Below are 26,104 nucleotides of genomic sequence, written 5' to 3'. Positions count from 1 at the left end.
ATGCATATACACATGAAACAAATCAAACACAGTATCTTGTTCCCGTTCCAGCTAGGTGATTAATTATCCCTTACTTTTATTGAGAACTTTGTACGATTTCAGAGCATTTTAGCGACATGAATTCCCTTTTCCATGTATGCGTTTTACTTACTAGTGGGGGCGGAGTTAAAGGACTATACCGTATGTGGGCGGGGTTAAAGAACTATACCGTATGGGGGCGGAGTTAAAGGACTATACAGTATGGGGGCGGAGTTAAATGACTATACCATATGGGGGCGGGGTTGAAGGAATATACCGTATGGGGGCGGAGTTAAAGGACTATACCATATGGGGGGGAAGAGACCAAACAAAATGGAGCTCAAAAGGATTACTTTATTTATTTTTTTCTTAGAGTTAGTTAGACTCCCACCAATCATGAGTGAATAATGGGATGTACACAGACTGCATTAAGCACGAATCATTTCAACTGAAAATTGCCTTCCCGGAACCCGTATAGGGGCAAAGACAACTTGTGCCAAAGTTGGAAACTTAGCAATAACTATGTATTATTATGCACTATAGAGGGAAGGAGCAGATTTAATTTGACTCCAGCAAAAGAACAAGCTTCTGGATTGGGCGCTTAACTTCTGACAACTCGTGAAGACGCTCCCCTTTCTTGCCAAGCTTACGGTCACCAAGCTGGAGTTTAACTCTCCGTACAAGTCCATCTTTGTCAGTTGTGGCTTTTGAAACTCTACCCAATCTCCACTCATTCCTGTGCAATCCTCTCCTTTCAGGATTACAATATCTCCAACTTGTAAATTCCTTCTTGGAGCATGCCAACGCTGTCTAAGAGCTATGTTGGCGAGGTATTCCTTTGTTCTGCAAGGTATTGAACATGTCTCCACCTTTTCTTGCCATACATATCTTCCCTGGCAAGCTGAATAGCATCTTCAGTGTTTTCGGCACTTGCGAGCCCATTGTCCACATAAAGGTCCCTCATAACAAATCTCGAGCCTTGAGGGTAGATGTCACGATTCTCCTTAGCTAGATTTAAGTGGAGAACTTCACTTAAGTTGTGTCAACATGTCGGGCCCAGAGAGGAGGTGATCATTCAAGCTTGTTCCTTTGTATCTGGCTGAGCAATCAAACACTACACAAAGTTTATCTGGCTTCTTCGCGTGATGCACACCATGATGGGGAATGTACCATCTCTCCTCTTCACTCCCACCGTCATTGACCTGCTCAGCATCTCCCTTCCCAATGACTTCCTCCATGAACTCAACATAATTTTCCTTATACCTTTCATCCCGTTGTAATTTTCTTTTAAGTTGAAGGAGGCGCGTCATAGCAGAGCCTTTGTTGTCAGGCAGGCTGGGTCTGGTTTTGAAGGGCAGAGGCATTTCATAATGTCCAGACACATTTTTCCTTATTCCCTTCTCCAGTATGTTAAAGAATGTGATGTCGTCTTGTGACACAATTTTGCTGTCGTCATTGCCATCTTTGAAGTCAGACTCTAGAATGCGAATGACGTCGGTAGGAGTTAACGGAGGTAGCTCTTTAACTGTAATTCTGTGACACAGATGATGTGTGCTCAACGCATCCTGGGTTTGTGGTGAGCGCCCTTCAATACTCCATCCTAAATCGGTCCTTACAGCATAGGGTTCCTCGTCGTCTCCTAAAAGGACCTTCCTTGGTGCCATAGCTCTTGAGCAGTTGTAACTGATCAAAAGACCTACTACACAGTCCTTCGGTAGGTTGTATTTCATGCCTTATTTCTGCCAGATGACTCCATTTTTTAGCCGTCTCACAAGTGGGAATGTGAGAGCGGTTGACAGGTATGCAGTCCTTTGTATAGGTGACCGGAAGATCGACTTGAACTGCAGAACTATATCCTCTAACACGAAGCCCAAAGACACCTTCGCTTGTGATCACCGTATCCCTGCCACTCATAGTCGTCAACTTCAGTTTCACTGGATACTTATCAGCATTAAGACCATCACTCACTTCTTGGTCAATGAACATAGTATCGCTTTGAGTGTCGAGCAGTGCATAGACGAGTTTCTCAGTGGTTGGATAATTTTTAGATGAAACCCAGACTGGTATCACCATAGATGTGTTTGATGAGCCTTCACCTGCTACTCTGAGTGACGTTGCAGCAGCGCTTTGATTTGTTTCTGGTTCTGATGTAGTCCTTTCTCTTTTATAGTTGTTATCATGCAGGGCTGTAGGATGCTTTCCTTTACAGTGGTCACAGAAAAGACGATGACGGCAGTCTCTCACGCTGTGGCCGGATTTCAGGCATCCATAACAGAGTTTCTTCTCCTTTATATAGTTGCGTCGCTCAACTAACACCATCTCAGTGAACTTGTAGCATGCGTGTAGTTGGTGTCTATTATCTTAACAAAGGATACATGAAACCTTAACTTTCCCCTGTTCTGACTTGTGTTTTCCATTTTTAGTGACTATTTGAGTGGTAAACACACTAGCTTTGGTTTTCTTCACATCTCTGAGGTTTCTCTTCTCAGTGATAGAATCTGACAAATGAAGGGCATGAAAGGACGTGATGGGATTACAAGCAATCTCGGCTTCATCTGACGTAAATCTAGCGAACTCTTTAAAACTTGGGAATTTTCATTTAGGCTTTGCGTGACTTGTCGGTTCCAGCGTAAAGCTGCCCAGTCTGGTAGTTTGTGAACGAGCTTCTGATTTTCTTCCCAGTCGTTTAATATGTCGAAACCCTTGACATGAGGCATGGCATACTCATGTTAAATTTACACTTACACTTTCCATATGGTGAAAGTTCATGCGAGCAAAACCTAGAAACATTAACTACTAATATGATAAAAGCTATCGCGATTTTATAAACAGGTGCCACAAGTTTGTGGACAGCCTACTGGCATACCATCGTGTGCTTTCAGAGAGTTCAGAGATTAATTTTCGGTAAATAGACCTTGGGTGCAGTCTGTGTTCAATTTTATTTTTTTTGACACCTATACATTACAGCAGTAACAGTGAAATGCTTCTAACAAGCTGGGATCAGAGCACAAAGTCCAGCCATGATAAAGCACCCCTGTTTGTTCTCATAAGGTTTACTTCAACATGGCAGCCCATAGTACACTTCATACACATTTAGTGACATTTAGCACAGTAATAAAAGACAGATATCTTCCTGGAGATTATTGTATATACCACTTAATCACTATAAGACTATAAACAGGGCAGATTTAAACTCATGTTTACACAAAACAACACAACTTCAGTTATTCTGATTCTTTTGGTCAACATTCTCCTATCAATAACATCTAATCATTACAAAATCTCAGGATTTTCATCCATGCAGCATTTTAGAAATGGCTTGATATTAGGCCTATAAAATTAAGGCCTTCTAGCAACCAGTATGCAAAGTCTTCGTGACTTCTGGTCTGGTGGAAAATCTTGGCCCCCTTGATTAAATAATATTGAAATGTTTTTTGCATTACATTGACATTGGTTGTATGAAATCTCAAAAGGTATTGTTTACTTATTAAAAGGCACTCAGCAGACCATGTTCATTATTTCATTCAACTGTTTTTTTTTTTTCCCTGGTCAGGGTTTTGGGTGATTTCATTCAGAAATCTACCAAGGATTCAGAGTTCATTCAGAAAACAGCGGGCTTAAGTTGACTCATTTCATGTTACCGTTTATTTAATATGTAATATCTTCAATATCTACTCTATATCTTTTAGCATTAACAATTCTATCGTTTTACCTCAAATCTAATTTAAACATAACAGTGGTTACTGCATATTTAACATTGGATATCCAAGTAAAACAGAATAAATATATATAAATAAATATCTTTATGAAAATGTAATGACAGTTTAAAATATGAATGTATTTTATTCTGATGATGATTCCAGCTGAAATTCAAGGCACATGAAAGTTACAAAATATGTATATTTAGTTTACAGTAAAAGTTCGTTTCACTGTATATTTATGATAGAAATACAAATGCCATGACTAATGCTTTAGAAATGAGTGTTCACAGTTCTACAAAAAAACATTTACTGCGTGCATATATGTGCACATTATGGTCAAGGATATGGAACAATGTATCTTGGGATTACAGATAAATGAGTGAATAACTGTGAAAATTATTAACAGGATATACAAAAATGTTTTTTTTCAAGAGAACTTGGTCAGTGTTATATACGAGAGAAGAGCTTATTTATATGCTCTTAAATGACTCCAAGCAGTTGCAGTGCCACAGACATTGACAGGAAGATCAATCCGAAAAGGCCAATGTAGCCATATGCCCCGATCATCCTCTTGGCTGGGTCTTAAAGAAAAGAAAGAGAACACAATGAATACACTCAGGATGGCATGAGGTGCCTTAACTTCCTGGTTGGTCACTGATTTCATCACATTGGGGAGGAACTAGTGACCAACCAAGAAGTTAAGAATCCCAGTTTAAAACCCTAGCTTGGGCTTCTGTCAGACTTTCTCCGCCTGTTTTCACTTTTTGTCAGGGTTCTCTGGTTTCCTCCCACTTCCCCAAACACATGTCAGACTGGCTACTTTAAATTTCCCCTCACTGGAAGATTAATTAATAAATGTTGATAATCACCGAATCAGAACCTCTTTTAGAGGTTGCAAAGTGTGGAAAAAAATATTTCATGTATAAAATACAGTGAACTCATTCAAATCTCCACTGGGTGACAAATCAAATAAAACCAAAGAACTTACCGCCAGTGTAGTAACCCCAGGCATATGAGAATCTGCTGGTCACCCAAATAACCCCCAGAACAGCGGCAGCTGTCTAAATAGAGAGAATTGAGACAAAAAGAATTAAATGAACTTCTAGAACCTTAAAAAAGGAACTTTGATATTCAGTATACATATTTATGTGGCCTTGTATATAAAAAACAATGTATACTATTTATTTATACTATACAGGTTTTGCATACTGCCACTTGTCTGTTTGATTAGGTGTTTCTGTTTGCTTTAATCTGCCCTGTTAAACATCAACCAACAACTAAAAACCTACAAGTTTAGAAAGAAGTTTGCGGACACCAAACACAATGAAGAAAGCTAAATACAAGTGCTGTGTAAAGTGTATGGGTTTTTACACCAGTGATACAAAGCATGACAATTTACACAAAAACAAATCACCACACATACACAGCCCTCAATGCACACTCCTTTTTGAGGCCAGATATAATGAGGACACAATAAAATTATCTACTTACAGGATATACCAGTGCAGCAATGGTCTGGAATACCAGCCACTGTGGATAAACCTCTAGGGTGTTCTGATGAGCTCTCTGGATGCAGTTAAACACGTCGTCCTTAGTGCTGTACATAGTGGGGTACTGCAAACACAAACAAAATAAGCCAATGTAAGTTTGACCCAGGTATCACACTAAGAGCACACAGTTTATATAACATTAAGTAAAGAATTTATACACAATTTACACAATCACGTTATAACTGTTCTTCGGAAGCTTTCAAATGACACAGAGGACGAAAGATCAAATGCGGAGATCAGGCCTTTTTACCCCAAATTGTTTATTTCTTTTAAATATGGCAAACATGTAGTAAACCTTATTTACAATAATCGGTGTGCAAAAAATGCACAATTGTATTATTTCAAGATTTATGATTCAGACATAAAACAGGACTCTTCTCAGTCACAAAAAGACTAGTTTTAGTATTTTTATATCCTTAATCTTTGATGCTTCAAGTTTACCCTTTGGATCAGCCTGTGCCCATTTCAGCTTTTCCATTATTGTTTGTGACTGACAGAAGTGGAACCTATTTTGGCCCATTCACCTCAAGCTTCAATAATTTGTGTATGCGTAGATGTTTTTTCTATGTGGATGTAAAGTGTGCTTATTTGAGTTACTACAGTCTTCCTATCAGCTCAGACAAGTCAAGTCATTCGCCATTGAAATCTTTCATTGTGGCAGAATGTTTTTTTTGCCACTAGCCGCTGGAAAACCCTGAAACTGGTCCGTGATGCAAATACGGTTGAGCAATGCCAGACATCCATACCACGTTTGGTCTCAAAGATTACTTTTCTATTTTGATTTTTGTCTGTACTGTACATCTTGACTTGCATGTCCATGCGTGTCCTGTAACAGGATTGGGTGACTCATTGAGCATGTTTACACTGATTGCACATACAAACGTAAACTAAAATCACAGACTTTGTGGTCTGACCGTCAGACCAACAGTTTTAAGATGTATTACTTAGTTATAACAAGCCTTATTGAGTAATAACACATTTTTTACACAAAGTGGTATCCATTGTTATACATTAGTAGCTAGCATAATCCATTAACCATCTTTAACATGTCTGGTGTGGTTAATATCGCGAGATTAATGTACCGCCATTTGGTAAATGGACGATGGCCCCGGGTTTGGCCGAATATTAGCAATAATACCACTACAGAAGGATTAAACTTGTCGTAAGAGACTTATTTTTTTAACCCCTTTTATAAACTTTAATATTATGCAAATTATTATTCGAATGCAAATAAGCTAGGATCGATCGGCCTGACAGGTAAACAAACGCGCGACATGTCAAATCTTCTTTCTTAAATGTTTACCTTGACGTCATACTTCTTCCGCGCTCGGCCGACGTTCACGCCGAGGTAAGTCAACATGACCCAGCTGTAGAAGTAAGTTAGGATCACATAGCCGAAATTGGCAGGGAGAATGTCCAAAATCTCCATGATCAAACTCTCGAGGTGAAAGCTTTCCCAACGACAAACAAGACGCACACTCCTAATCTATTTAACAAGGCCAATAAAGTGCACCGTCACGATGATGCAAGCGATTTGTATCTGTACAGAGGGAAAGGGGGGTAACGAAGCTGGCTGCGAAATCTCGCGATTAAACGCGCGACCTTTCCGAGACGTGTCATTTGTGGTTCGAATCGGCTTGTTGGTTGATGGGAGCCGACTCGCGTATATTATACGATAATTTGTTTAAAAAAACATAAACAAACATGATATATATCAAGTATATATATTAAACTTTTGTACAGATAAAAAGAAGCAGCAATGAATTGTAAGTAATGAGGTGTGTCCTCGTTTCCGGGGTTCAACCAAACGAACCGACTCACTAAAAAGAGTCGGAGCACTAGGAACACTCGGGGTCAAAGTTTCAAAATAAAAACATGCACCCTAATGTGACTCTGTACACATTAACACACTGATTCCCCGCCCTGATCATGGAGTAACCCCTGATTTGGTTATTTTTTTACCTTTTAACCTTTTTTTGTGTTTCTGTCATGCATGAAATATATCTTTGTGGTATAATCAGCCAAATCAGTATATTTAAATAAGTAATTAATGTGTGACTAGAATCAGTAAACCTAAAACAGTTAAAGATCACAAATGATCTTCTTCTCAAGGCGTGATACTCATCAAGAGAAATAATTGTGGATAGAGTTCATGAAGCAACAGTAAAACCATAATCCTGGATTGGGAACTGCCATAAACATTAGTCAGTGTGTGTTTGGCTAGTTACATTACACAACTGACTACATTTTGAATTGCAATCTTATATCAACATTTAGCTATAACTAAAATGTCATGCAAAAGAAAAAGATTTTGTCAATAACTGCTATAAAAGTGCACTTTGTTCATGTACAGTTATAACATAGACCACAGTTTCCACATATATATTAAATTTATCAGACTTTAACTTGACCCAGAGTAAAAACAGTATATACACCTGGCCTGTATGACTCAGACATAGAATCATTGCCTACTTTATCAGGAGTGTGCCTGCTATAAACATGCACTTTGTTCATGTATAGTTACCACATACACCAGCTCAGTTGCCCTTAGCCTAAAGATTACTTTGTTGATACTGTATATGATGACATTTTCTATGAGAAATGTATTAGTTCCTTTTGCAGCTGGATGTTTAAAAACCCCTCACTGAAATATAGAGATAAACTATAAGAATACTGAATACCTTGGAATAAAAGCTAAAGGCACTCTAAACACACTCAAAACTGTGGAGATGATAGTGGACATTAGGTAACACCCCTCAACACTACTCCCCCTAACAATATCCGACAGTCCTGTGTCATCTGTGGAGACCTTCGAGATCTTCAAGTCCAACATAAACTCAATTTTTAAAAAGGCCCAGCAGAGGATGTACTTTATATGCCAATTAAGGAAGTCTGGTCTGCCACAGGAGCTGTTGATGCAGTTCGACAATGCAGTCATTGAATCTGTCCTGTGCACATCCATCACCATCTGGTTTGGAGCAGCAACAAAACAGGACAGGAAAAGACTGCAGCAAACAATAAAAAAATAAAAAAAAATTGGTGTGCTCCTACCCACGCCTTGGACACAACCTCTTTCAACTCTTCCCTTCTGGCAGGCGCTACAGAACTTTGTTCACCTAAACTGCCAGTCACAGGAACAGTGTCTTTCCCCAAGCAATCACATTCATCAACCACTGACATTAATTATATTCCCTGCATCATATCTATAAGTACTTGATTATCAGAACAGTCAGTCATTAGATCATCCCCATATGTTACACACACTGTTACTGCTGTATGTTGTACAAATGTTCTCAAGTAACCTCTTTATCTTACGTGATGCACAATACTGTTATTTGCACTACCATGCACTCTCACACTTTACGTACATTACTGATCTGTATTATACTCTGTACATTGTTTTATTTAATACTCATATTGCTTATATTGTCTCATATTTTCTGTATTGTTTCGTATAGTCTGTTTTGTCTTGTATTGTCTGTTTTGTCTTGTATAGTCCAAGCTAAATGTACAGTGTTTTTTTTGTCTATACTTTTTAAAATCACCAACAGCTGGAACCAGATTTCCTGTGTGTGTGAACACACTTTGCCAATAATGATTCTGATTTTGATGAAATATTTATATATATTTACGGATGTAATAAACACAGACATTCACAATCAAGAATGACAGTAATAACACAAGTAGAAACAATACTGATTCTACAATACAAGAGAGAATTTAAGAAATACATTGTGCTATGTATATGATGCTTTGTGCAGTAAAATTGTAGTCTGTACATTCTCATGAATACTAAAATACTAAATAAAGTCAATGTTCAAAAATATTTTGAGATCATATTTAACAAAATTGTACACACATACACAGACTTATGTGGCTTTTATGCAACACTTCAATATTAAATAACGAGCTGGAAAAAAAAGAATTGAAAATAGTTATAAGATCGTATTTTTTTTTTATTGAAATTAAGCAACAGTTTGAAGAACCATCCCAGAAAGTATTTAAATGAATGCTGTTGTTTTAATACATACACTATATAGACAAAAGTTTGTGGACATCTGATTATAAATTCTTATGTGCTTTTCGAACATCCCGTTCTATAATTAGTCACAATAGGCTGTTATGCTCTTCTGGAAAGATGTTCCACTAGATTTTAGAGTGCGCTTGTGATGACCTGTGCTCAGGCACATATGTGTAAGTAAAGTCAGGTACTGAAATAGAGTGAGGAGGCCTGGGGTTCAGTAAATGTTCCAATTTATTTCAAAGGTGTTCAGTTGGGTTGACGTCAGACGCTCTATAGCAGCCCGGGTTGAATTGAAGCTCTTGTGTTGAAAGGCATTGCCATGCTGGAACAGGTTTGGGACTAGTAGTTCAAGTGAACTTGAAGCACATCCAAAGAACCACACCCTATGCTATTGTGTGCCTCTAATTTTGTGGGAACAGTTTAGGACCCACATATGTCTTGTAAAGTCAGGTGTCCTAACACTTTTGTCTGTGTAGTTCATCAATGCCAGGGTTATACAAGAAAGAAATCCAGTCACATATACAAAACAAAATTGCAGAAATAGCATACAGAGGACACAGTGGGCATTGGAGTTGCTGGAGGTAATAAAAATGTCCAGATAGGATTTAAACCCCATATAAAATTTTTTGGAAAAAATAGGGCTTAGGAATTGTATTAATTAATTATTTATTTATTTTTAAATCGTAATAACCAAAATAAAAAATCCTTGCATTACAGTGATTTAACGAGAAACCACTACTTCCTGTTTCTACGCATTTGCGTCACCGATGACTAGCTTCAGCGTAAAATCTTATTGGTCAACTGGTGTCCCGTCTCTACGCCCTAATATCTGTCAAACGAAACTTTGCCTCGTTTCTTCCACCTAAAACGAAACCAAAGCCGAAACACACACCGGCAGCTGGTTGTGTTTACGTGGAGCAGGAGTTTAAGTATTACAGTTGGTCAGATATCACGCATCTCTGAAGTTGTATTGTTTCTATTTGATATTGTTTTGTTATTTTTATATTCTCTAAATGGACGCCGGCCAAACGAATTACGTGGGAAGACTGAATGAATGTGCACAGAGAAACGGCTGGTCTGTGAAGTTTGATCTGGTGCAGTCTGTTGGACCAGCACACAGCAAGATGTGAGTATATCTCTAAAACCATATTCTCTAAACCAGAAGAACTCCGTTTCTCTTCTCTTAATCAGGACAATAGGTGTGTAAATGTACACTATATTGCCAAAAGTATTGGGTCACCTGACCTTTCCTGCTATATGTTGTTCTTTTTCAAACTGTTACCACTCGAATTGTAAAATTTTGCATTCACTTGAACTTGGAAACCCAAACCTGTCACCAGCATGACAATGACCCTGTGCACAAAGGGAGCTCCTTTAAGATATGGCTTACATGCTTTGGAGAGGATCTTGAGTAGCCTGCTATAGAGCTCTGATCTCATCCCTACTAAACACCTTTGGGATGAATTGGAACGCTGACTTCACCCCAGGTCTCCTCACCTACATCAGTACCTGCTTTTTGTAATACCCTTGTGGCTAAATATCCATAAGCACACTCCAAAATCTAGTGGAACATCTTCCCAGAAGAGTGGAGGAAATTGTAAGAGAAAATTGGGACTAAATGTGGAATGCAATGCTCAAAAATCACACCGTACTTACGACCAGGTGACCCAATACTTTTGGCGATATAGTGTATTATCAAATGCCTACTCATACTCACTGCTACAGTTTGTGTGTGTATGTGTGTGTAGGAGTCATGTGAAGTAAATATGTACAAAATCTTGAATACAAATTCATACTTCACCTTTTTTTTTTTTTTTTACCAGCATCACTCCTTTCTAACTTTAAGTTGTTTGTCTTCTAGATTCACTGTAAAGGTAGTGGTGAATAATAAGACTTATCCTGAGGCAACGGGACGAAACAAGAAGGATGCCAAGCAAAATGCTGCAAAGAAGGCCCTCTCCATTTTAGAAAACGATGAAACGGTTAATACAGTATGGACATGTTTTATTTATTACGTTTTTTCTTTCTTCGGTGCACTTATGGAATTGAATGTTTTTTGTGCCCATTAATATACACTTATATATAGCTTTAAAGAAAAGGTTTAAGAACAAATTAGTGCTTATTTTAAAGATATGTAAGACAATATAATAAACGTTACAACAGGCTACTGAAAACAGAGCTCTATTAAACACTTTATAACAGTTCATGATTGAGGAATGTGATTGAAACAGACATGTAATGGTTTCCTGCAGGAAACAAACGTGTCCTCTTCTGTTACTTACTTATGTTTAACTCAACCCAACTACATATGCTGGCTGAATGAACACTCCCAAAAGAATAAGCTACATTTTGTTCCGAAAGAAACAATGCTGATGAATTTGGCCTCTAACCTCCAGTAAGTATCAAACCTTTAAAACGTTAATTGTTGAATAACTGAACAACAGGAGATTTTTGATTGTGAATTTGTTTTTTCTGTTTAGGATATGCACTTATGCTTGTAATTATGTCTGTGGTGATAAAGAATTCCCTGAAGCCATAGGCAACAGCAAAAAAGACGCCAAAGAGGCAGCAGCAAAACTTGTTTATGAGCTTCTTACAGAACAGAATAAAGAGCAAAGTAACAAAGTAAGAAATGAAATGTTTTCGCTTATTTTCAAACCTGGTACATTTTTTTGGGCTGTTTTAAGTAATTAAATCAATTTCATATTGAAGTTCCTTGATGAAAATGGCAACGGGGAAGAAGATTTGGATGGTGCGGATCTCAGGTACGCCTCATTTCCTAATTTTATTCTTATCAAACTTATTTTGTTTCTTACTGTGCAATATATAAAATCTTGAGTATGCCTGGGTTTGGTTAAATGGAACTAAAGAATGATTTCTCAACATGTTGTTTTAGTTAGTTCCATTAACATATCCGCTATAGTTTATCTAAATATTTTTCATAACAGAATAATGGCAAAATAATGCTAATTAACATATTCTAATACATATATGAATTAATATTATTAGTCCTGCTAATTAATCTCTGTCATCCCTCAGCACCAGTCTTCAAAATCTAGAGCTAAACACACCTGCAGATACTGGAAATACAACACCGGACAGTAACTTCATAGGAATCCTTAACAGCCACTGTCAGAAATATAAACTTGTATGTGATTTTAAACTTGTGGAGCGAAAAGGGCCTGCACATGATCCTGAGTGAGTACTGAATGCATTATTTTATTGTCCCAAAATGTATCCTGTATGACAACCTTTTTGTCTTCTAGCTTTGTATACAGAGTCGTTATAAACAACGAAAAATATCCAGAAGCACAGGGAAAGAGTGCAAAAGAGGCAAAACAAAAAGCAGCTAAGCTAGCCTGCCTTAAACTTCAGGACTCTGGTTTAAGCAGTCCGGTAAAACGGATATATATTTGTTTAATTTGTTTTAGTTTTGAAATAGGCATCTTTTGCCTTAGTAAAATATAATTACTTTTTTTTTCAGATTTCATCATCATCCAAAAACATGTAAGGTTCAAATAAAATTGTTACTTTATGATATGTTACCTATTCAGCAAGAAACAATTTTTGAAATTTTGAAAAAATGTTTTTGAATTAATATTGAAAGATTAAATATGCTATATATGTGTTTTGTTTTCCCCCCCTAATTAGTGAGTCAACAGACGACGCTAGCATGTCTGAGAAAACTTCTCAATGTCATAGCAAATCGGAGTCTGTCACATTTAGAGATACATTTTCTGTAAGTCTACTATTTGTGGTACTTCATGTAATAATACTGTAAAATTACACACAATAAACATCCAAGTACTGTTTAAGGCACATTTCAAAGAAATTAATTTATGGATCTAAAATTGCCCATGTGATGTAAAGATAGATGGGTTGGATGATTTGAGTTTTGAAATACTTGGATAATATGTAAATTGTTAGGTTAAAATTATGGTTCTATATTTGAATGTGATTTTAGGTACCAGAACCACAACCACCAGTCGTTAAAACAAAAATAAAGTAAGTGACAAATGCATTAAAAAAGCAAATTTATTTTGTACACAGTACATTTAAGTAAGTTTTGTCTCCTCTTTCAGACTGGCTGCAAATTTTAACTGTTCACCAGTAACTAGTAAAAAGGTATTTTGTTAAAATTCTACTTATTTTATTTATTTATTTTTTTATTCTACTGTTGCATTTCACCAAGGGCGCCGTTAGGGGGGGGTGCAGAGTATGCCAGGCATATGGGCCCAAGAGAACGTTAGGGGGCCCCACAATCATCAATTAAAATTTTTCCCATTATTATTATTTTTTTTATCGTACATACACACATATATTTAAATAATAACACTGTGGTGAAATAAAATAAATTCCCTGTAAATAAAATTAAACTATATTAACTTTATTTTTAATAATATAACATTGATATATATATATATTTTTTTTTTTGGGGGGCCCAAAATTTTGTCTTGCATACCCCCCTTAAAACTGTTAATTGCGCCCCTGCATTTCACTGCCATTGCAGTTTTACTATGAAACTCATTTAAACATTTCTGGTTTTTCCCCCTTCACAATCTGCTTTGGAGCAATCTGATATTAATGTGCTCAAAAAACCAAAACCCTCAGTGAAGAATACCACACTCTCCAACCAATCAACAAAATCAAGGTATGTGATCTCTAAATTGTGTAATTTTTGTGCATTTTTAAGGTTTTAAAATGTTTGTGAAAACCTTTTCTCTTATTTGTGTCAGTGTTTGCCCTGTAAATATATATATATATATATATATATATATATATATATATATATATATATATATATATATATATATATATATATATATATATATATTATTATATATATATATATATATATATATTATATATATATATATATATATATATATATATATATATATATATATATATATACATACATACATACAATATATAACAATAAATGGAAGCTTCATACTTCACTAAGAATGCACTAAAGTGAAATCACATGTTCTTTTTTGGTTTCCCTGTAGGTTTTTAGAGGAGTTTGATTCAATAACTACAATCGGAAATGGAGGTTTTGGTCGCGTTTTCAAGGCCAGGCGAATGCTTGAAGATAAATTCTATGCTGTCAAGATAGTGAAGTTCACTAAGTAAAATCTAACAAAATCATTCCACTACTGTTATGTACAGAGTGAAGACCTTATCATTCTACTGTTTTTTTATCATGCTTATTTGTTAATTGTTTGTGCTCTAGAAAAGCTTGCAGAGAGGTCAAAGCTTTGTCCAGTCTTGTCCAAGCTAACATAGTGCGTTACTACACATCATGGATAGAGGAGACTGCGTACAAAGATGAAGCATCAGAAACTTCCAGCAGTTCATAGTAAATTATCTTTATTGTGTTTTTTGTGGGTTTTTTTCAGATATCAGAGGCATTAATTGAGTAAAAACACTAACAGTATATATTTTGCTCTTAAATGCTAAAAAGTTATAATGGTTTTTTACATTACATGTAATTTTGTCAGTCATTTATTTTTATTGTTTCTAGCTGTGACAGTGGATCACAATACCTCTATATTCAGATGGAACTCTGTGAGGGAGAAACTTTGCGTGAATGGATTGTACAAAGGAACGATCACCCTGAAAAATACCCAGAACGGAGGCAGGATGCAACAATGATAATAAAACAGGTCTTGGAGGCAGTGGATTATGTCCATTTAAAGAATCACTTTCACAGGGACCTGAAGGTAGACCAATGATTAAAGCAATTCATCAAAAACACTAGGAGAACTAAAACTAAAATATAGATGATAAATGAATCACTGAATCTTATACCTGAAGTTTTTCAGTATTGTAATTCCTAATGCTGCTTTGTTTATTTCATTTAAATCAGCCAGCAAACATAATGTTTGGACATAACGGCGAAGTGAAGGTGGGAGATTTTGGACTTGCTACCAAAGAAAAGGAAGAAGAAGACGATAAAAGTCTACTGGAACGTTCTAAAGCCGGGACTTTTTCTTATATGAGCCCCGAACAGGTTAGACACCTGTTCTCAATATTCACATAATACAATTAAAATGTGTGCTGTACATTCTGTCTTTTTAACATTTGTATATACTTCAGAGAGAACAGGAAGCTTACAACAGAAAAGTGGATATTTATGCTGTGGGCCTTATTTACTTTGAGATGCTATGGTGTTTTAAAAAACAAAGTGGAAACGGAAAGGTTGGTTAACTTATGCATTTGTTACACAAATGCTTATGTTAGAAATTTAAAAAAAAAAAATTGAAATGTATAGCTGAAAAATATTTTCCACTTTTGTCATTTTCAGCTGTGGAATGATATACGAAGTAAAAAATTCCCAGAAGACTTCTACAGAATGTTTGCTTTTGAAGTAAGTGAGATTTTGCCTCTTTAGAACGCATTTGATGTATGTAGTATTAGTGGTGCAGCTGAATTTAAATATATTTTCCACCATGTATAAATCATGTCTACTGGTAAGAAGGTTTTTAATTGTCAAAGGTCAATTTTATGAAGGTTTTTATACTTGAGAAGGCATTTTAACACAACACCATTTTATAATGTTTTGAAGCATTGTTTGAAAAGTGTTGCTATTCTATATAGTGCATTATGGGCCTTATTCAAATGTATTATTTGTAGGTGTGCAAATAAAATTAATATATTATTGTGCAAATTGGTATTCAAACCTCAGTCGTAACTACAGACTTTTACTGTTCGGATAGTAGTGTGTATTTTGTGGTGTTGGGGTTCTCTTGTGCAACATCAGTTTTAGTGTGTGGCAGTTTCTTAGTCCGGTTGACAGTCTGGTTGAATTACATGCAGAAATGTATGTTTTGGCTGGAAATACACAAGAAACCTGAATGTTAAGCACATGATTATACCACTATTCGTCAATTAATAGTATCAAAAAAGTTGAGGCTAAGTTTTTTTCAGGTGGATTAGTTGTCACTATAATTAAATTTTGTACACAAAATTAGGAACTTACAATTGTAGCAAAATTGAGTTTTTCTTTCATCATTGCCTCATGCAATTGACATTATTTTATCAATCTGACAGCTCAGAAAGTCTTTATTCTGTGCCCATATAAAATGTGAGTTTGATTTTGTAGCTACGAAAACTTATTGAATAATGAAGGACAAAGCAATTGTGATACGTTGATAAGTAATTGTGATATTAAGACCAATGTGATAATTGTAACCGACTATTTATCCAGCAATATATTGGCAATATTAAAGACTTTGCATAGATTTTTTTCAAAACTTGCCACCTTCTTATTCATTTTAACATGATCATATTGATGGTTTCGTTTTCTCTTAAATTTTTTAAAAATGTCTCTTGCTTTTCTGTAACATTATATTCTATTTAAAAGAACAACAAAAAAAGCTATAGTCTTTTTCAGTCTATATTGTTTGTCATTCATTTTATTTCATGCTTTTCAATACTACAATCAGTGTTGAGTGCTTTAATCTTGGCCATACTTTTAGACATGAGTTTCCAACTCTGAACGTTCACAATGAAGATGTAGTTTATTAGTGTGATATATAAGGCATCAAATATGATTGCATGTCTCCAAACTCTTTTGTTTTTTTGTAATTGCTTTTGATTTTAGGAAAATGTTTATATGCTTTAAAGTTTACCATTTTAATCTAATACTTGGTTACTTGCATTTTCTTTTTATATAGAGCAAGCTAATTGAACAAATGCTATGTGGAAATCCTGAGAAACGACCAGAAGCTAATCAGCTGCTCAAAAACCTGAAGCAGCACCCAGCCCCCACAACCTTAAAGTACGATGTAACCAAAGAAAACAAAACATACTAATCTGTAGACTTTACTCTCACATTTTTTAATAATATCCAATAATCCACTGTGGAAATAAAGATTCTGTAAATTATTATGTAGATAGTTTCATCTGGCACTTTATGGATATTAGAAAACTGCATGCTGTGCTGTTTGAAGCACTTTAGCAAATTGTGTAATTTTTGTGCATTTTTAAGGTTTTAAAATGTATGTGAAAACCTTTTCTCTTATTTGTGTCAGTGTTTGCCCTGTGTATATATATATATATATATATATATATATATATATATATATATATATATATATATATATATATATATATATATATATATATATAAACAATGAATGGAAGCTTCTTACTTCCCTAAGAATGCTCTAAAGTGAAATCACATGTTCTTTTTGGTTTCCCTGTAGGTTTTTAGAGGAGTTTGATTCAATAACTACAATCGGAAATGGAGGTTTTGGTCGCGTTTTCAAGGCCAGGCGAAAGCTTGAAGATACATTCTATGCTGTCAAGATAGTGAAGTTCACTAAGTAAAATCTAACAAAATCATTCCACTACTGTTATGTACAGAGTGAAGACCTTATCATTCTACTGTTTTTTTATCATGCTTATTTGTTAATTGTTTGTGCTCTAGAAAAGCTTGCAGAGAGGTCAAAGCTTTGTCCAGTCTTGTCCAAGCTAACATAGTGCGTTACTACACATCATGGATAGAGGAGACTGCGTACAAAGATGAAGCATCAGAAACTTCCAGCAGTTCATAGTAAATTATCTTTATTGTGTTTTTTGTGGGGTTTTTTCAGATATCAGAGGCATTAATTGAGTAAAAACACTAACAGTATATATTTTGCTCTTAAATGCTAAAAAGTTATAATGGTTTTTTACATTACATGTAATTTTGTCAGTCATTTATTTTTATTGTTTCTAGCTGTGACAGTGGATCACAATACCTCTATATTCAGATGGAACTCTGTGAGGGAGAAACTTTGTGTGAATGGATTGAACAAAGGAACGATCACCCTGAAAAATACCCAGAACGGAGGCAGGATGCAACAATGATAATAAAACAGGTCTTGGAGGCAGTGGATTATGTCCATTTAAAGAATCACTTTCACAGGGACCTGAAGGTAGACCAATGATTAAAGCAATTCATCAAAAACACTAGGAGAACTAAAACTAAAATATAGATGATAAATGAATCACTGAATCTTATACCTGAAGTTTTTCAGTATTGTAATTCCTAATGCTGCTTTGTTTATTTCATTTAAATCAGCCAGCAAACATAATGTTTGGACATAACGGCGAAGTGAAGGTGGGAGATTTTGGACTTGCTACCAAAGAAAAGGAAGAAGAAGACGATAAAAGTCTACTGGAACGTTCTAAAGCCGGGACTTTTTCTTATATAAGCCCCGAACAGGTTAGACACCTGTTCTCAATATTCACATAATACAATTAAAATGTGTGCTGTACATTCTGTCTTTTTAACATTTGTATATACTTCAGAGAAAAGAGCAAGCTTACAACAGAAAAGTGGATATTTATGCTGTGGGCCTTATTTACTTTGAGATGCTTTGGTGTTTTAAAACACAAACGGAAAAATACAAGGTTGGTTAACCTATGCATTTGTTACAGAAATGCTTATGTTAGAAATAAAAAAAAAAAAATTAAAAGTATAGCTGAAAAATATTTTCCACTTTTGTAATTTTCAGCAGTGGGATGATATACGAAGTGAAAAATTCCCAAAAGACTTCTACAGAATGTTTGCTTTTGAAGTAAGTGAGATTTTGCCTCTTCAGAACGCATTTGATGTATGTAGTATTAGTGGTGCAGCTGAATTTAAATATATTTTCCACCATGTATAAATCATGTCTACTAGTAAGAAGGTTTTTAATTGTCGAAGGAAAAATTTTATGAAGGTTTTTATACTTGAGAAGGCATTTTAACACAACACCATTTGATAATGTTTTGAAGCATTGTTTGAAAAGTGTTGCTATTCTATATAGTGCATTATGGGCCTTATTCAGATTTATTATTTGTAGGTGTGCAAATAAAATTAATACTTTATTGTGCAAATTGGTATTTAAACCTCAGGCGTAACTACAGACTTTTACTGTTCGGATAGTAGTGTGTATTTTGTGGGGTTGGGGTTCTTTTGTGCAACATCAGTTTTAGTGTGTGGCAGTTTTAGCAGTAAGTTTAGTGTTTACTAAACTTACTGCTTTGACAGTCCGGTTGACAGTCTGCTTGTTTGACAGTCTGGTTGAATTACATGCAGACATTTATGTTTTGGCTGGAAAAACACAAGAAACTTGAATGTTAAAGTTCAAGCAAAGTTTTTTTCAGGTGGATTTATACTATATATTATAGTTGTCACTATAATAATATTTTGTAAAAAAAATTAGGAACTGTAAGTGTAGCAAAAGTGAGTTTTCCTTTCATCATGGGCTCATGCAATTGACATTATTTTAATCAATCTGACCGCTCAGAAAGTCTTTATTCTGTGCCCATATAAAATGTGAGTTTGATTTTGTAGCTACGAAAACCTATTGAATAATGAAGGACAAAGCAAGTGTGATACGTTGATAAGTAATTGTGATATTAAGACTAATGTGATAATTGTAACCGACTATTTATCCAGCAATATATTGGCAATATTAAAGACTCCCCATAGATTTATTTCAAACTTGCCACCTTCTTATTCATTTTAACATCATCATATTAATGGTTTCGTTTTCTCTTAAATTTTTCGAAAACATCATATTCTATTTAACAGAACAGAAAAAAAGCTATAGTCTTTTTCAGTCTATATTGTCTATCATTCATTTTATTTCATGCTTTTCAATACTACAATCAGTGTTGAGTGCTTTAAACTTGGCCATATTTTTAGACATGAGTTTCCAACTCTGAACGTTCACAATGAAGATGTAGTTTATTAGTGTGATATATAAGGCATCAAATATGATTGCATGTCTCCAAACTCTTTTGTTTTTTGTAATTGCTTTTGAATTTAGGAAAATTTGTATATGCTTTAATGTTTACCATTTTAATCTAATACTTGGTTACTTGCATTTTCTTTTTATATAGAGCAAGCTAATTGAACAAATGCTATGTGGAAATCCTGAGAAACGACCAGAAGCTAATCAGCTGCTCAAAAACCTGAAGCAGCACCCAGCCCCCACAACCTTAAAGTCCGATGTAACCAAAGAAAACAAAACATACTAATCTGTAGACTTTACTCTCACATTTTAAAATAATATCCAATAATCCACTGTGGAAATAAAGACTCTGTAAATTATTATGTAGATAGTTTCATCTGGCACTTTTTGGATATTAGAAAACTGCATGCTGTGCTGTTTGAAGCACTTTATTTGTTTATACTGGATGTTTTTAATCATGTTATTTAAGCACTTAAGTGTTTTATAGCATCTTTTACCTGATGTTTTAGAAGGTCCATAAGTCATGAATTATTCTAATATCTATTTATAGAGTATACTATTAATGTATTAGTGGAGAATAAGCAAAAATATTTGTTCAAATTGTGTTACATTACTGATTACAAATCATTGTCGTGATTATGGCTTTTCCATAGTCCTTATGTGTGTGTGTGTGTGTGTGTGTGTGTGTGTGTATATATATATATATATATATATATATATATATATATATATATATATATATATATATATATATATATATATATATAAAATGTTATATTATTGGATATCATGGGAGTGTAATGAAAGGTCAACTGGGATGTGGAATCATCATATCAAAGATATTAAAATTCATGATTAAATTCATGATGATGGTAAAGTCTCCCTCATCCTCGTTGTTATATAATTTTATAGGCATTTTAAAATAATGTAAACATATATGTTTGATATGAATTATTATGAATGGATCAACACATTCAGGAGTACACATTTTCATGTACACTAGCCTTCTGAGTAAACTTATGTCTATTAAATACTGTGTACATTTCTAATTCTATTACATCGAGTTTGACTGACTTAAAGATATGATTATATGTATGGTTTTAATTAAGCAGCAAGTAAAATTTGTAATAATAGGTGTTGAGCTAACATACTGTACATAGGGTCAGTGTTGATTGAGTTGTTGATTATGGTTGGAGGGTTAGGGCTCATGTGCAAACATACATTAGTGGTAAATCATGTGCTGTAAGAAAGATGGTCATTTTTTTAAGAAGAGGAAAGAGAACACGTTCATGGATCAATTTATGGCATTTGGCAGATGCCCTTATCCAGAGAAAAAGGTCTAAGAAAAAAAAGTGGCAAAGATGAAGCACTTAATGTAATTTGTTTTGTTTAATTTCATTTTTCTCCAATCAATGAAATCTGTTTTTATTTTATTTTATTAATTTTATCTAATTTTTATTTTTAATAATTCAAATCATTTGGGGAAAAAATGTATTATGTAGGGTTGCTGTTTTGAAGAAATTGTAAGTCTGTTATTAAAACAATTTCATGTACATTTCTACACATCATACCCATGTTTATGGGTTACTCTTAAAAAAAAAAGCTCATGTTTAATTAAAATCCAATAAATGTTACTAATTGTTCTTCCTTTTTACTCTCAATCATTTGTCAATTCTCAAATCTTGTGACTGTTTACTGTTTATTGTCTGCTCGCAGAAAAAAAACTTAAAATAATACAAAATAAACTTATTAAAAAATATTGAAGAAAAGAAGTGTGTGTGTATATATATATATATATATATATATATATATATATATATATATATATATATATATATATATTATTTTATGTAAAAAAATAAATTTTTTCCTAGTTTCTTTCGGTAATTTTCGGTTTCTTTCTAGAATTTTCCTGTTTGTTCTTGTGACGTCAGCACGCTTGTGCGCGGGCGCGCGCGCGTGTGTGTGTGTGTGTGTGTGTGTGTGTGTGTGTGTGTGAAAACAACCGGTCTGTTCCGGTTCCCGTCATTTAGTCAGCGGCAGTGCTAGGGGAAGGTTCTGAATTTTCAAGCTCTGAACAGCGACTTATAAAACGTTTAATTTCGCTTTTTTTCTCAGAGGATATACCATAATTCGATAAGGTAAGCTGCATGTCAATGTTATGTTTTTTTTGTACGTCGTTAAAATAAATGATTATCTATGAGCCGTTTTCGATTTTTGTTTGTCCGTCGTGTTAGCCTGTGCTATTAGCATAATTCAGACCTAATGTAAACAATGAAATGTCTTATTCATGTTCTTACACATGTTTAAATATTAAAGATAAATTAATTGCAGCGATTTAAGGTCTATTTTATGGTCTATATTTAGAACTAAACATGGTGGACAAGTAGGGAAGGATTCTAATAGACTTTGCCTTATGAGGTAAGTTGTCGGTTATAAATAGGTAATAAACACGTCATGAACTTAAGAACTGCTACGCAACTAATCAGCGTTGGTTTTGAAAAACCCAAACTGGAGTTAATAAGAGAGAAATTATTGAACACTTGGTCATTTTGTCGAGTAGATAAACAGGGTTGTTTTGCTGTAATCCTGGGCTCAGTTGTGTAGGATGTGTGGGAGAAGTTTCCACAATGTGACCTGAATGTTCCAGAAGATTCGTGGCTCAGCACCCTGCTCTCTTTTTCCATTTCTCTGATCATGTCCTAAGTATCTTATCATTACATTTATTCATTTCTTTTCTACTCTGCCACCTTTATTCATCACTCTTTCCCAGTCATTCTTGACACTGATTTGAAAAATGCATTTTGCAGGTCTGACAATGAGGACTGAAGAGTCTACTAGGCTTAAAGGCTCTCATCTTAGTGAGGGAACGCCGCCTGCTTTCGTCCAGGAATCCTCACCGACGCCCCGATCTTCACGCTTGAGCAGTCGAAGCATCAGTGGTAGTAGTATTAGCAGCAGCAGCAGCAGCAGCAGTGGCCATTCTTATTCCAGCAGTGATCGAAGCAGGTCACCCTCAGTGTCACGCAGGTCACAAAGACACTCCCGTCACGGATCACGCTTCTCTTCAGATTCAAGCAGCAGTTTCCGCTCTCGCCCTCGCTGCTTCCGAGTTTCCGATCGTTCGCGTTGCTGCCGTCGCCACCGATCTCGCCGTTACAGCCCGAACCGAGGGCGCTCAACGCGCCGAGGAGATCGCCGGTATTCGCGGTCTAACAGCCGCTCTTCTTCCCGGGAGAGGTATTACAGAAGGTCGAGGAGGTCCCGTTCTCGCTCATCAAGCTACAGGAGAACAAGAGGCGCTCACATTGGCAGGTACCGGTGCAGATTCTCCCCTTCACCTGTGAGGAGATACTCCAGGGACAGGTCGAAATCCCCAGAGCGCTCCATTCGTCTTAGTCAGAAAGGTAAAACTAAATTACTCCACGTCAATTTGATCGATGCCAAAGTATATCTGAACCTGTACGTATTACATATTTTTTTTTAATACTGTTTCTCTCCAGACAAAAAGGAACTTCTGAAAATTGCCAGAGAAAATGCAGCGACGATTCTCGGGGTAGATGTCGTGAAAATGCCTACCAGTGTGAGCTATCATGAGGAACAAGTGACAGAGGTGTTAGAGTTTGACTCTGATAAGAGAGTGAGACCAGACCCTGTGCCACTAAAGAAACGATCACAGGTGAGTGTTGTAATGATTCTCATTTTTACCAACTGGAATCCATAACAAACTGCTTTAAAGGCAAGAGATCTTTTCTGGTTCTAGATGACCCTATTTCATTAAAAGCTGGTAAAATGAGAAGTCTCTACTATGCATGTGACATGGACTGTTTAATCTTTGGCTAAAGAGAAACAGAATAAGTGTCACAGATCTGTCATAAAGCAACGTGGATCATCATGCAATTATCTCCTCAGATATGATTGTTTTTCACTGATGGATGTAATGGAATCGTGACGAAGACAAAAAATATAGACCACCTACATACTGTCTTGTCCGGATTAGGTAACAGTACAATACAAGAGTGTGTGTGTGTGTGTGTGTGTGTGTGTGTGTGTGTGTGTCCCTTTGCGAACAAGAAAAAGTGAGATGCAACACATTTTTTCTTGAATATCTTGGTGAATGTCTGCTGGAGCACTTCAACTGCATTGTGTTTGTATCGTTTTTTTTTGTTCCTGTAGATCACATGACAGTGGTCTGCACTAATCCACCGTGTGGAGTAGGAGAAAGGGGAAAATCATTTCTCTTGAGAGACGCCATTTTTCACGACGGTTTAAAATCTTGTAATGCGCAAAGGTCAAGTAAATTCAGTGAAACAAATCTCGTTAGTCCTAGAATTTCCACATGTACTGTATTGACTGATGCAGCACTTCATCACTTTTAATGTTGTACCTGATATGAGGTACCTGATGGTTGAACTGGGTGCATTGTTATTTACCAGAGTTTTCCTTGGGTTCTGTGTGTCTAAAGAACCTCAGCTGTACGGACTGGCTATTAAAGGGCCTTAAATCAGAAGAACCTGCATATACAAAGACAAGCCTGCGCACAGAGCGCTGGATGGGGGTTTGGACTTTCTTTTTTTTACTGAATGTTATTCACGATTCAGTTTTATTATTTTATTAACTCTCTTTAGACATTTTGTTCATTTTCTCTCTGACTGCAGCACAAGCGGTTGGCAAAGATGGGTACAAACATATGCACTACAATGCCAAAGCACTATAAGTAGACTTGGTTTCCTTGTTTTTTTTGTTTTTTTTATGCATGTAAAATGTTTTGTTAAAAAAATAACTTTTCATTGTGTTAGTGTTCATAATATCGTCTCTTCTTTTCATTTCCGCAGAATGAAGGCATGGCAGACGAAGACGTTGGGATTTCAAGAGTGTCTCCAGCAAGAAAACCAATAAGCTTCAGTCTAAGTGTAAGTAGAGATCTGCTTCATGCCATCATAGACTTGCTTTTATATTTTTTTCTTTAAATATTTTTGACATATAATGTAAATGTTTAACTTACGTTTTCTCTCTTCTCAGAACACTGTTGCCAAACCATTAAGCACCTCAACAGTTCATGTTACAGAGAGTAAGGTAACATCCAGAGCAGACAGCACGGGGAACAGACTGCCATATGGACATTGGATCCCTGTCAAGATGGTTTCCTATAAAAAGCACTGATGTTCTTGTGTTGGATTTATTAAAAACTGTATATACTGTAAATATTTTGTCAGTGTGGTGAGGAAATGTGCAAAATAGTGCATTCATAAGGCGTGTTTTCTTTCAGATGTAAAGTGGTTTAAGTTGGAAGAAGACAAGTGGATTTCAAACAGGTGGGAGGTTTCGTACATAGCGTTTTTTTGTATTTATTTTTTTACTTTTTTGTTTTTTTGTTTGTTCTGTAAATAGTTTCTGATCAAGATTTTTAAGTGAAATGAAAGAAAACTGTACAATATAAGACAATAAACTACTACATTAAATTCACAAGTCACTGGTTACCTTTGTTCTTACTGTTACCACATTAGTGTGTGTGTGTGTGTGTGTGTGTGTGTGTGTGTGTGTGTGTGTGTGTGTGTGTGAGAGAGAGAGAGATTGAGGGTGTGGGTGTGGGTGTGGGTGTTTAATGTTCACCAATATTAAACCATTTGTCAATTATAAAACGTTGATCTCAGACACATATACACACACACAAAGATCCATAAGTTCTTACTTCTTAGAAATACTGCATACATAATCATTACTGCATATTGCATGAGGTGAGAACTGCATATGCCTCTCCTGTGTTGGTGTAATGTGACTGATTTCGTTATATGTCCCTTATGTTTTTTTATTCTTTCTATTGATGCTCAGTTAAAAACAAGTGTGTGTGTCTTTAATATTTGATCAAGTTAAGAGTTGACACATTTATTCCTACTGAAATTAAAAGCTGTCTTTTGATATGAGTAACACTTGTATGTGGTGGTGTTTTTTAACGCTGAGCTCTGAGTCTCTCATTCCCAGTTTATTACAATCCATAAATAAAGCACAGCTCTGTGTGTAGAGTAGAACAGTGGGGATTTAGGTTATAAATATTTAGGGTGAACAAAGTAAAAT

The 26,104-nt window shown here is 35.5% G+C and overlaps 3 protein-coding genes across 6 annotated transcripts; 2 read left to right on the top strand and 1 right to left on the bottom strand.

Moving 5' to 3' along the window:
- Nucleotides 1–3,841: 3,841 nt before the first annotated feature.
- mgst3b (microsomal glutathione S-transferase 3b) lies at nucleotides 3,842–6,859 on the bottom strand. Its single transcript, XM_083540584.1, has 4 exons — nucleotides 6,573–6,859; nucleotides 5,211–5,333; nucleotides 4,708–4,780; nucleotides 3,842–4,300 (listed from the first exon to the last, which is right to left on the bottom strand). Exons 1-4 carry the CDS (start codon nucleotides 6,696–6,698, stop codon nucleotides 4,200–4,202), a joined length of 423 nt encoding a protein of 140 aa, XP_083396710.1. The 5' UTR covers nucleotides 6,699–6,859; the 3' UTR covers nucleotides 3,842–4,199.
- Nucleotides 6,860–10,144: 3,285 nt separating this feature from the next.
- On the top strand, nucleotides 10,145–21,801 carry eif2ak2 (eukaryotic translation initiation factor 2-alpha kinase 2). The gene is made up of 27 exons (XM_083539646.1): nucleotides 10,145–10,419; nucleotides 11,155–11,284; nucleotides 11,546–11,688; nucleotides 11,774–11,918; nucleotides 12,006–12,058; nucleotides 12,333–12,491; nucleotides 12,560–12,689; nucleotides 12,778–12,800; nucleotides 12,945–13,032; nucleotides 13,258–13,298; nucleotides 13,376–13,418; nucleotides 13,865–13,944; nucleotides 14,306–14,425; nucleotides 14,530–14,655; nucleotides 14,821–15,019; nucleotides 15,166–15,309; nucleotides 15,396–15,497; nucleotides 15,604–15,666; nucleotides 16,976–17,079; nucleotides 17,507–17,626; nucleotides 17,731–17,856; nucleotides 18,022–18,220; nucleotides 18,367–18,510; nucleotides 18,597–18,698; nucleotides 18,803–18,865; nucleotides 20,178–20,661; nucleotides 20,869–21,801. Exons 1-26 carry the CDS (start codon nucleotides 10,307–10,309, stop codon nucleotides 20,313–20,315), a joined length of 2,898 nt encoding a protein of 965 aa, XP_083395772.1. The 5' UTR covers nucleotides 10,145–10,306; the 3' UTR covers nucleotides 20,316–20,661; nucleotides 20,869–21,801.
- Nucleotides 21,802–22,056: 255 nt separating this feature from the next.
- Nucleotides 22,057–24,279, top strand: rsrp1 (arginine/serine-rich protein 1). 4 transcript variants are annotated; one of them, XM_083539602.1, is made up of 5 exons: nucleotides 22,057–22,170; nucleotides 22,840–23,436; nucleotides 23,533–23,708; nucleotides 23,942–24,029; nucleotides 24,206–24,279. In XM_083539602.1, the coding sequence occupies exons 2-4, from the start codon at nucleotides 22,848–22,850 to the stop codon at nucleotides 23,945–23,947; spliced, it is 771 nt and encodes a 256-aa protein (XP_083395728.1). In that variant the 5' UTR covers nucleotides 22,057–22,170; nucleotides 22,840–22,847; the 3' UTR covers nucleotides 23,948–24,029; nucleotides 24,206–24,279. The 4 variants fall into 4 exon arrangements, with proteins under 4 accessions (XP_083395728.1, XP_083395726.1, XP_083395727.1 ...); XM_083539601.1 differs by lacking the exon at nucleotides 22,057–22,170 and having other exon boundaries at nucleotides 22,718–23,436; XM_083539600.1 differs by lacking the exons at nucleotides 23,942–24,029; nucleotides 24,206–24,279 and having other exon boundaries at nucleotides 23,533–23,902.
- Nucleotides 24,280–26,104: the final 1,825 nt, after the last annotated feature.

Source organism: Silurus aristotelis (assembly GCF_946808225.1).
Source record: "Silurus aristotelis genome assembly, chromosome: 4".
In the NCBI taxonomy this organism is placed as follows: domain Eukaryota; kingdom Metazoa; phylum Chordata; class Actinopteri; order Siluriformes; family Siluridae; genus Silurus; species Silurus aristotelis.
Note: the sequence above shows the minus strand (reverse complement) of the source record. Positions and strands in the feature narration are given on the sequence as shown.

Excerpts from the sequence above, each read along its gene's own strand:
- mgst3b (XM_083540584.1), bottom strand. The coding sequence starts at position 6,698 with ATGGAGATTTTGGACATTCTCCCTGCCAATTTCGGCTATGTGATCCTA. Across the intron at positions 5,334-6,572 it reads GGAAGAAGTATGACGTCAAG|TACCCCACTATGTACAGCAC; the intron begins GTAAACATTTAA and ends TTGTGTTTGCAG. Across the intron at positions 4,781-5,210 it reads TTGCTGCACTGGTATATCCT|ACAGCTGCCGCTGTTCTGGG; the intron begins GTAAGTAGATAA and ends CTCTCTATTTAG.
- eif2ak2 (XM_083539646.1), top strand. The coding sequence starts at position 10,307 with ATGGACGCCGGCCAAACGAATTACGTGGGAAGACTGAATGAATGTGCA. Across the intron at positions 15,020-15,165 it reads ACTTTCACAGGGACCTGAAG|CCAGCAAACATAATGTTTGG; the intron begins GTAGACCAATGA and ends CATTTAAATCAG. Across the intron at positions 15,667-16,975 it reads ACAGAATGTTTGCTTTTGAA|AGCAAGCTAATTGAACAAAT; the intron begins GTAAGTGAGATT and ends CTTTTTATATAG.
- rsrp1 (XM_083539599.1), top strand. The coding sequence starts at position 22,827 with ATGCATTTTGCAGGTCTGACAATGAGGACTGAAGAGTCTACTAGGCTT. Across the intron at positions 23,437-23,532 it reads CATTCGTCTTAGTCAGAAAG|ACAAAAAGGAACTTCTGAAA; the intron begins GTAAAACTAAAT and ends GTTTCTCTCCAG.